We start from the raw sequence: 11313 nt of genomic DNA on the forward strand, positions 1-11313 counted from the left end.
GGGTAGTGCTCAGAATTGTTTAACATTTCTGACACAAACTGAACCATGTAAAAAACACAGCAAACAGATGAAATTTTGCTCTGCCAAATTTCGAGCTCGTGTGTGATTTTAAAAAGAGCGTACTGAATTGTTTTTAATGGATGTGTTTTAAGCACTCTGGCCTTCATATTTAAAAGTAATCTCATACAAGTGAGAAAGTGTAAGCACGTTTTTGGCTTGTTGGGTTTTCTTTCAATTTTGGGTTTTCATTGCTTTTGGTTTGGTTCCTTCTTGCATAAAGCAAAGTGGCTGTAGAAGACTTTATGAGAATCATTCACTCCACTTTTATGAAGATAATCAATTTACCTGTGGTCCAAGATACGCATTAATCACTGGATGCTGTAAGTTAGGGGTCCCAATGGGCTGACTATTTTAATTTTTCACTATATTTATTTTCCTCCCACCTCAAAACATCAGGCAACAGTCGCAGGCTGAAACAAATAGTGATGCAGAGGCATTACTGTTTTGTCAAAATCTATTCATTTTGGTTTCAAACGTTTGATGCAATGAAACTGCACCCAAATTAAGATTTTAGACCTAACAGAAAGACACAAGTTGATAGGAATAAACACCATTTTACATCATGCAATTTTATTATAAGTGAAGGCTGTTTTCTGTGTAATTCGTTGGTTTCATTGATAGGGCATTGATAGGGCAACACTTACATTTATGTTCATGTAATAGTAGATTGTATAACAAAAAATTCTCATTTGTTCTTAATTAATAAAGTTGAATCCTCTGTTCTTTTGTCATAACTCTTGTAGCAAATGGAGGCTCACTGAAAGACAAGTCTGAAGTATTAAGAAATTCACCTGAATAAGCTGATTCATAATTCATATAAGGCAAACATATGTGTAATGCTACAAAACTTATTTTGATTTAAAATTAAAACTTAAAGATCCCCAAAGCTTCATTGGAAAAATGCTTGAAAATTGTGACATTCCTTTATCCTCTGTGCATCAACTGTGAATTTTTCCTTCATTACGTGAAAACTATACAAAAGAAAGCAAAGATACATTCTCTCCTAGGTTGATTCCTGACTCAATTCTCAGCAGAAATATTTCATGTATCTCTTACTATGTAGTCAAAGAATGGCAAAGCAGTGTAAGTTCATTCCCCCTGTACTTTGTGTTAGTAGTGGGGGGTTGTGTTTGTCTGTTCATGACTAGTGCTGAATTGTGAAATATTTAACATTTATAGAATCACAGAATTGTTGAGGGAGGAACCTCTGCAATCATCCATTCCAATGACACTTCTCTTTTCCATTTCACTTAAACTGTGTAATGGAGAGGGCAAAAGTTGCATTAAATTATAGAAACATGTTTCCTGAAGAGGGTGAATACACACACTGGTCTATGTGTACTATAAAAAGGGCATATAGAATATGTTTTCCTTTTAGGGACATCCCCTAGATTTTCCAAGTATAGATGCAGTCATAAAGACATGAAAGCGACCTCCAGAAATTAGTCCTTTTCCAGGTAGCCTTCATAAGAGAGTTTTCACACAACTTTTTCTCCCCTCATTAAGACTTCATGGCCAATATCCCATCAACTTCACATGGAAGAGTCTTTGAATAATAATAATAAGGGTAGTCTATTGTTTCTACTTTTATTTCTAAGCACTGGATACTCATAAGTATTTTGTGACATTTTTAAGAGTACTGGCTTAAATACACTAGCTGGAGCATGATCTCCATATACATATATTCAGTATATTTTTTTCTCACATATAGCTACTGTTCAGTAGAACAGTATATAAATATTTTTTAAAGTAGAAAATGGACGTTTTCATAGGAACCACTATGTATAAACTGAAGTATTTCTGAGGTATTTAAGTACAAATCAGTGATTTAGTTATCTGTGAGTTAGTTATATTTTGTTCAGTTTTGAACCATATTCATGATATTGGGTAGTTAGGAATAAAACCTGGCAAAAAACTCCAGTGAAATAAAAGGAGGAGACATTCATTAGAAGCTTTAAAAGTTCCAGATGGCAAAATATTGGCCGGTCAAATAAAAAGTTTTGGGAGCTAATATGTCATTTTAATTTATGAAATGCAAATGCAAGGTAATACAAAGTAAATACTTTTTTTTTTTCCTTTTTTCTTTTTGCTTTTTTTTGTTAAAATAAATTAATGCCTCCCCATGATCCTTCTCATAAATTTAGGGACAGAACTTCAGCAAGTTCTCAGTGTTTTACTCCACAGTTCATGTTTTAAAAGATCCTGAAATTTCCATTGCATGTGATTTAAATAATTACTTTTTCTTCTAAGAAGAATTTTGCCTACAACTTCACAGCGCTGACTTTTAAAAGCAATATTCCACATTTCTTTTACATCTGAAATACTGTCCCTTCCTTTAAAAATAAAATTTTTCCTCATATTTGAGGCTTGTAGGAAATTCTGAATCCATAAAGGCTATATTTTGAATCTTGCAGAACATCATAAGAATGTTGCACAAAGAGAAATCCAGTTCTTCCTCTTCTCTAAATCTTTGTCTGGGTTTGTGTCCAAGGTGATGTCGACAGAATCTCATTTGGCACCTTCAGTTTCCCTTGAAAACCCATATTAATTCTGTTATATGCTGCACAGTAGACAGAAGATAATACAGAGAGGTGGTTAAGGTTAGACTACTCTCACACAAACACTTTCTGGTTTGGGTTCAAAATAGGCCATTGTCAGAGGATGTTCCGTTTAAAACCATTAAAATTATTAAATTCCCAGCATGGCCCTTGGTAGGTAAGCATCTACTGCTCCAAATTCATAGCCTGTTTTTGTAATATTTTGACAACCTCAGCAGAAAACTTCTGTGTCAAATGAAAACCTCCCATGACTATAGGTTTGACTTTTCAAATCAAGGCTAAACACTCTTGCTGATTATTTGAAGGAAATTGTATTGCTGCTGTAGGTATTCTGGAGAACACAACAGGTCAGCTGTCAAAGCTGCCAATGACATTACCTCTCACAAGTTTAAGTATGTTTAGAACATGTTAAAAAGCTTCAGAAACACTCTACAGCTGTTATACTATAATGAGATGCTGTAATATTAAACACAATGTTTACTGAAATGCTTTTGCTGCTTATTTTTTTCTAAACCAGAGCAGGACAATACTTTAAATTGCAGCTATTTCCAGAGTTTCAGAGCTGATACTGGGGGCATGTATGCGATACTTGTCAGCTTTGCTTTATGTAGACTTATGCAAACATGATATCTGGATTTTAATTCCCAAGCTATTTATGTTATGCTCTGCTGAAATTATAAATTTCATCAGAAAAATCCCTCTGAATCTCAGATGAGACTTCTGAATTTTACCATTTTTCCAGTTAAAATAATTTTAATACTAAACTAGACAGTTATCAGAGATAATTTGAAATACCTGGGAATCTTAATTGCCTTTTCTGTAACATAAATCCAGACTCAGACATGTGAGGAGACTAAAACCAAAGAAATTTGCTTTATTTCTGGTCTGTTCTGCTACAAATGATTGAATAGCTCTCATATGCAAGTATTACTGCTTATGATATATGAAAGGTGGCATCTATTTTTAAATCCTGATGCATAATGGACGACAGAACCCACTAATTTAAATAGAAAGGATAGCCTAGATGTAGTAATTAAATCTATAGTTATATTTACTAGAACTACCTTAAAAATAAGCTATTTTAAAGGAGTGGTTTTCTTTTCAGTGATTTTTTCACCAGATGATATCTATATATATTTTTTTGGACCTCTTATTTCAATGAGGTCAAAGTTGTGGCATAGATTTATAGGACTGAATAGGTGACAGGTTTGCTGTATGGTTACACTACAATTCTAACAATGTATTCATTTAAGATCAGAGATTATATATAATGATTTATGGCATTTTGATTGACCAAAGGAAAATACATTGGTAGGTTTGAACATTTTTTTATAGCACTGCTTTCATGGGAACTTCCAAAGTCTGCAGTTTTCAGTTGAGGCTGGAAAGAAAAAATTTCCCATCAAAAGAAATCTCTGTTTTCCATAGTACTGTAAGTTAAATTTTCAGGTGTAGAAATTACACCTGACTGTCCAGTCATTAATTAATATCTAATCACATTGTCTTCAGATTTAAAACACATTCAGCTGAAGCTGGTTATTTCTTCAACTGCCAGATCTAAGAATATTTTTCTTCTTTATGTTAATTAGCTTTTATAATTGATATCCTGCATAAGACCATATCTTTCAATACTGTGAAAATGTATCTGTAAATATACTGGGAAAAATCTACTTTGCTATACCTATAGCACTTACTGAACTGCTTTGTTGTGTAGACGAGAGCTGAATTTTTCACCATCTATTGAAATTAGTCTTTTTAAATATGAGAAGACCTCACTAAAACTCTGAAGAAATTATGCAAACAATTTTTTTTGCTTTTGTTCTACATAAAATCTTCCCTGAAAAAAATCCTTGATATACCTTGATAGTGATGATCCTCTCAAAATATTTTCAGTGAAGCATTGAGTGACTGCTGTTTTTCTAGACAGGTTACAGAATGTACACAATGAGGAAAAGTTGTATTCCCTTCTTCTCAAAATGTGTTGTCACTTTTCCTTCTTGTATGTCCACTTGCATTGTACTCATACAGCTAATTTCCACTAATTCCAGGCAAGAGAACTGGATTAATAAATCCACACAAAATAGCAGGGTACGCTGCCCAGTACAGAAGCAAAGAAGACAAATTCAATCTAGCAGGTTTTTTTCAGAAAACATCCAACAGGTTTTTTAAGACAGCATGTTTGACTTTAGCTGACTCTTCCCTTAATGCTTTTTTTTTTCAAAGCTGCAGGAAGTACATAGAGCAGGAGTTCACAAAAAGCAGCTTTCAAGCTGCTTTTAGAGAGAAGAGTACTTTTAATGCAAGCACGAAAAAAGTTAGTCTTTTTGAGAATGACTGTCCTCTGCAGCTTCTGTTAAATCAGCTTAACAAAGAAGATAACACCATGACTAAAATATTTATACTTCATCATAGTCCCTTTGAATAATAATAAAAAAAAGATTCACTAGTTTATTCATTTTTCCTAATGATACAGAAAGGAAATAAGTATCTAAACAATGAATACTGATTCAGAAACTCAGACTGTAAAATTAATATATCAGCTCGGTAGAGCTGAGCTTCTTTCTAATGCTGCTGTTCCAGCAGTAGAGTTTACCTTCTGAATTATATATGTATTGACCTAATTATATAAATATTGACTTTGCTTTATATGAAGCTTTTTTTCGGTTTCAGTGTAATTACAATGTCAATATTTGTTGTATGTAATACCACTGAATTTAGACTTGTTAATTTTGATTGATAGTGGCATGCCACAAGTTATTATATGGGATAAGACAGTTAGTCTACAAGTATGCATAGTAGATACAAGCAGCTGACAATGTTACCAAATTTCGCTGTGTCTCCAAGACCTTCTGCTTCCAATGTTTAACCAGGCAGAAGAACTAGAACGGGTGATTACATCCTTGTTCCATACAAAATACTGTTTTGAGGTGGAGAAATATTTACCTTGGTTAAAAAAAAGTACAAATATTCATCTGGGAACTCAGGGAAAGAGTTCCTGTTTAAATTTAGCTTTAGAATTTTTTCTTACAATGTTGTAAAATCTGTTTAAATTGTGCCAAAGTGGAGGTTTTATATAGCAACAACTATATTTTGCTGCATACCTTCCATGAGTTATACATTATTTTGCAATAATATTGGGACACATACACAACCAATTTTACATTAAATTATTTCCTTTTTTCTTCAAAAATCCAAGAAAGATGTGAGCAGTGGACTTCTAGGTACTACTGGGACTTGCAAAACTGTTCACTTCAGTCTGCAAATGTTTGTTGCGATATATTTCTACAAGAACAGCTTTGTTCAGAGCTGGCAGACCTCAGAACTGCTTTCAACGATGAATAGCCAGCCATATATTATAGTGCATGTTTCTAGATGCAATTATAAAGGATTTTGAATTTGGCAGTAACATTAGAATTAGAAACCAAACTGTGACAGTCTGTGTGCTGAGGAGATTTAGATTTTTTCTAGCTATAATATGTTGCCAGTAGTGACAAGGCATGCATCATACTGTATTTTCTTATTTGTCTCAGCAGGGATGCCAGACAAGACGAACCTCAGTGACGTAAAGCAAATCCATCAAACCAACGATGGCAGCACTTTAGACACAACTGGAGCAGGATGTACAGCAATGGCCGATTATATGACATTTATGCTGATTAGTTTGGTAATACCATTTCTCAGTCTTTGGTAACTGCTTGTTTCTGTCTTGATATATGTATCCCATTGTCATCTATTTATCTCTGCTCACAAGCCTGGAATAAGGGATCTGGTGAATATAGCAATATTTATGGTCTCTTTTACAAGATCAGCCACTGATCTTAGCCCTGAATATTAACAAAGGTTTTTATGTAATATTTTACCTGTGTCTTTTTAAACACCTATATAATCACAAAAAGTCATGTTTGCTTTTTTAATATTTTATGTTAAAAATAAGTTGTCTATGATAATCTTTCTCTTAGAAGCAATTTGTAAAAAAAAGAGAGTATTACCAAGTTTGAAGGGGTCTTTGGAGATCATCTAGACCAAATCTGCTCATAGCATACTCACTTTGTGCAAGTTGCCTAAGGCCAAGGTTAGGTGGTATTGGAATGTCTCCAAGGATGGAGACTCTATTGAATCCCTGGCCTAACTGTTTCAGTGCTTCAGCACTCCAAGCAGATGTTTTTTAGCTATTGTATTTTGGTTTATGCCTCTTGTCCATTGTGCCCTCTGAGTCCTGTCACTGGGCACTATGAACAAGAGTTTGGCTCCATCTTCTTTGCTCCCTTATCAGGTATCTATACATTTTCAAAAGATCATGCTCTGCATCTTCTCCAGGCCAAACAGACCCAGCTGTCTCAGCCACTTCTGGTGTCAGATTTGTTCCCATACCTTGAAAATCTTCATGGCCCTTTGCAGGAATCCACCCACTGTGTCCATGTCTCTCTTGTCATTGTCCTTGAGAGCCCAGACCTGAACACAGCACTGTAGATGTGTCTCACTAGTGCAGAACAGAGGGGAAGCATCGTCTCCTTTGACCTGCTGGTATTTTACCTGATTCAGCCCAGAAGGTATTTGGTTGTCTTTGCTGCAAAGGGCACAATGTGGACTCTTTTTCAGCTTGGTGTCCCTTAGGACCACAAGGTCCTTCTCTGCAAAGCTGCTTTTCACCCAGCAGGCACCAACCTGTACTGGTGTATGGGGTTATTCCTCTCCAGGGGGACGATTTGGCATTTCCCTTTCTTCATCTCTCTGAGATTCCTATCAAGCCAATTCTTCAGTCTTCCAAGGTCCCTCTGAATTCAGAACTATTTTTTATAGTTCAGAAAAACTATGTATTAGATACTTTATAGGTATATGATAGCTGCATTTTATCTAGGGGTAACAGCACGGTTAGGACACAATGTTGGATTAAGGTATCTTAATCTATATGTCAACATACAGATATTTACTTATGTGCTGTATATCTCTAAGCTGTAACTGTAGTCATTGGATTCAATTGCTAAAATACCAACGAGTACCAGTTGTGATGCTCAAAAATAACCCACCAGTGTCCACTACTGCTCTGAATGGCCTCAGGTCTTTCTCTGGACAAGTGGCCACAGCCCTTTGTCAACAGAGTTGGTGAAGCCCAGTGCATTTCTCAGCTCATATGAAGACAGACGCCTAAAGAAGCAACTCAGTTGCCCACACATAGGTGACTGGTGCCACCTAAGATTTCTTGGAGTATCCAAGACATCCTAATGGGACTGCAGGGTGTATGGGATGTTCCAGAGGCTTCCTTAAATGGGAGCCATGGGGAGGGGCAGCTGGCAGCTAAGTGGAACATCCTTCTTTATCTCAAACAGATCTAGACATTCACATGTGGGCCCATGAATCTTACACCAAACCTTCACCAATATTATTGGTAGCTTAGATACCTGCTTGCAGTGGTGACACACGAATGTAAACCTGAATCACAAGCATCCCAGCTCAAGTTCTTATGCTTCATGAAACGAGGCAAGCAAAAGTGTTCTGCAGTACTAATGGTACATTACATATTACTCTTACAAAATTTGATTGTTCTGCCGTGACTAAATCCATGTCATTTGAACCAGAAAGTATTTAAGAATACTTTGTAGTTATTTTTCCTTTACAGTCTTTTACAAGATAAAAAAAATGACCCTGTAGTATTGTATGTATTCATACAGTAACTAGAACTCCTCCTAGACAAAAAAAGTTACTCTTATATGAGACTAATATAAAGAAACATACATAAATATTTTTATTCCTAAACTTATATGTTAGTTGTTAACACACACAATATAGCACATACAGTATAACGCACACAGTATAACAAATAGGTAAAGATATATAAAGGTCAGCAAAGCAATTCCATGCCCAGATAAACATCATTAATAGGCATGTGTGCCAGTGTGTACATTTTGCTTGACCTCTTTTTTTTCTTTGCAGATTTTGTAAATCAGTCTTTCAAATTCCCTTGTCTTGTTTACTTGAAATTATGACGTTGGTAATTCAGGGAAAGAAAATGTGATTTCATTCTTTTCCTTTGTTACATCAACTCACACAAGCAATCAATCCAGTCTGGCAACTTTTTTTTGAACAATGGCCAGTATTAGTCACTTCAATGAAAATGGAATAAATCTTTGAAAAGGAAACACAGAAATGCAGAAAAAATTCCACAGTTACTCGTTACTTAGAATTTTATTTATATCCTGAAGGACTTGGTTTCCATTCCTAACTTTTGTGTGTTATTCAAGACCTTACAAAGGCAGGTAGTCAAGGAATAGTAGTTTATTCTATAGAACTGTGGAAACACAAACCTCATTTTCAAATACTGATAGTAATTAGTACTAAGACCTCCTCAGGCATATGTGAATTACTAGTCTGTAATACTCCTCTCTTTTGTTTTTCTTGGCCTGTTCCCATTATCTTTGATGCTGTACCTACACAGAATCATTTCTAAGACTCCTTCTGGAGTAGAAAATTAAGTCTCTCCTTCCCAGACACATTTGAACAAACTAATAGTAAATATGAATAATAGTGGCAAGTCTGGAGATTTCTCACTTACTACTCTGCCATGAGACCTCATTCACCCTCCTGTTCCATCTATATCTAGGCATCACCACACACTCCACGTCATTGATCAGACTTATACATCTCCAGGCTGCATCAAGATTTTTTCATTAAATCTGCCATGCTATGGAGAAATATTCTAGTTTCTTAAAGAACTATTATATAATCATTAAAACATGTCAGAGCAAGGAGAAGGGAGCCAAGGCTCTTTGGTGATCTGTCCCAAGGTCACCTTGCAAGGGAGGTACCATTGCATGAAACTGTGGAAACCTGCAGAATGTTGTATAGTTCCACGTTTGGAAGTTAGGACAAAACAAAACAAAAAAACCAAACGAAAAACCAATGTTTCTGTGCTAAAGCAAACAATGAAAAGAGGAATAGCACTGAGAAGAAACATGAAGAATGTTTTAGAGAAGCCAAGATGAGAAATAGGAAAAAAAAGGTTAAGCTGGACATTGTGGCAGTAAACTATAAAACCACCTGGATCCACATAAAATGATGGACCGTATGCAGTATGTATGTGAGTCAATCCGGGTCAATTGCCTGGGCATGTAGAAGCTTTTCCCAACAGCAGGTCACACAGGCTCCACAGGACTGAGCTGAGCTCCCCAGATGACCTCAGAAATGACATGTAGGTGTTGTTTCCTCTGTTTCCTGTCATTTGTTTATACTTGGCCATTTTTAACAGTCTAAATCGTCTCCATATTTCCCAGAACATTTGGTAAATAAGATTTTGGCTTTATTTTGCCTTCTTTTAAATAGTCTTTTAATGTATTATTACTGTTATGGTGTAAAGTAGAAATGCTTTACTCAAAGTGCACTATTTCTCAGACAGACACACTCAAAAGCTGATCATACTAAAATGATAATGGATACCAATATTACAGTTGTGTAACTGGCTTCAGTACATTTTTTTTTCAAATAGCAACCATGAGGTGAGAGAGCTTGGTAAGGAATAATTTTTTAGAGGACAGTCTGGTTACTTACAATAAAATTCCAGGAAAAGAATAATTCCAAAAAATACTACAGTTCAGAAATCCAAAATATTTTTATTTTGGTAAAATGAAGATATTCTTCTTCTACCCTGAGATCAAGAGAGACCCTATATGTAGCACACACCCATTTCTTAGGGAAGTCTGCTGCCTCCCTGGGTAAAGCCCTCAGATCATTGCCCATTACTGGTTTTTCAGGAAGCCCGAGGTCAACCAAGAAAGATTGAGGTGCCACAGTGTGTCCAGAGAAGTGCAAGGGAGCTGGTGAAGGGTCTGGAGTGTCTGAGGGAGCTGGGATTGTTTAATGTAGAGGAAAGGAGGCTCAGAGGAGACCTTATCACACCACAAATACCAGAAAAGAGGTTGTAGGAATGTGGGGGTCGGCCTCTTCTCCTAGGCAACAAGTGATAGAATGAGAGGACACAGCCTCAAGCTGTGCCAGGGAGGGTTCAGATGTATATCAGGAGGAATTTCTTCATGAAAAGGGTCGTTAAACATTAGAATGGACTACCCAGGGAGGTGGTGGAATCACTATGCCCAGAGATATTTAAAAGACATGTAGATGCGACACTTATGGACATTAGGGTTAGCATGGGCTTTGCAGTGCTAGGTCAACAGTTGGAATCAAGGATCTTAAGGTTCTTTTCCAACCTAAATGATTCTATAATTCTTGACTGTCCATTTCTATTTTCTGTAGATGTACCTGTGTTTTTAAATGTACTTGTATATCCTGGGGAAAAGGTACTGACTGGAATACTTATTGTCATAACTAATGTCCTAGCACTTTAAATAAACATTTCAAGGTGACAACTTTTCCTAAGTGTACCTAGTGAAAGACATCAAAAAGCACTTGTGTTTCCTTGGAAAAAAATATCATTGTTCCTTTCATGACTAATAAAAGATGATGCATAATTACAGCTATGTAAAATGTTATGTCTGTATTCCTCTCTTTCTATAGATATATAGAGGTACATATAACTTCTTTGTTACTTTGTACCTGTATGGTTATATGCTAAAATAATATTCTTGTTCAGATTATAACAGGGTTTAGATTAACCTATTGAAGATTTTGGATTAACCTTATTATTTCATATCGTCTTCTCAGGATAATGAATTAAAATATGTAGTCAAAGCTATCTCTACTTATT

The 11313-nt window shown here is 35.7% G+C and overlaps 1 protein-coding gene across 6 annotated transcripts in view; it reads left to right on the forward strand.

The window, feature by feature from the left end:
* The window catches only part of GPC5 (glypican 5), a 620145-nt gene extending 609063 nt beyond the window's left edge, over window positions 1–11082 (forward strand). For 4 of the 6 annotated variants that reach the window (XM_048295762.1, XM_048295765.1, XM_048295770.1 and 1 more), the window contains one exon: window positions 6149–11082. In XM_048295762.1, coding sequence (XP_048151719.1) covers window positions 6149–6309 — 161 coding nt within the window. In that variant the 3' untranslated portion in view covers window positions 6310–11082. The remainder of the gene's footprint in view (window positions 1–6148) is intronic. The other 2 variants (XM_048295763.1, XM_048295766.1) reach the window with 1 other exon arrangement.
* The last annotated feature ends 231 nt before the right edge of the window (window positions 11083–11313 follow it).

Source organism: Corvus hawaiiensis, chromosome 2, assembly GCF_020740725.1.
Source record: "Corvus hawaiiensis isolate bCorHaw1 chromosome 2, bCorHaw1.pri.cur, whole genome shotgun sequence".
NCBI classification, from domain to species: Eukaryota; Metazoa; Chordata; class Aves; order Passeriformes; family Corvidae; genus Corvus; species Corvus hawaiiensis.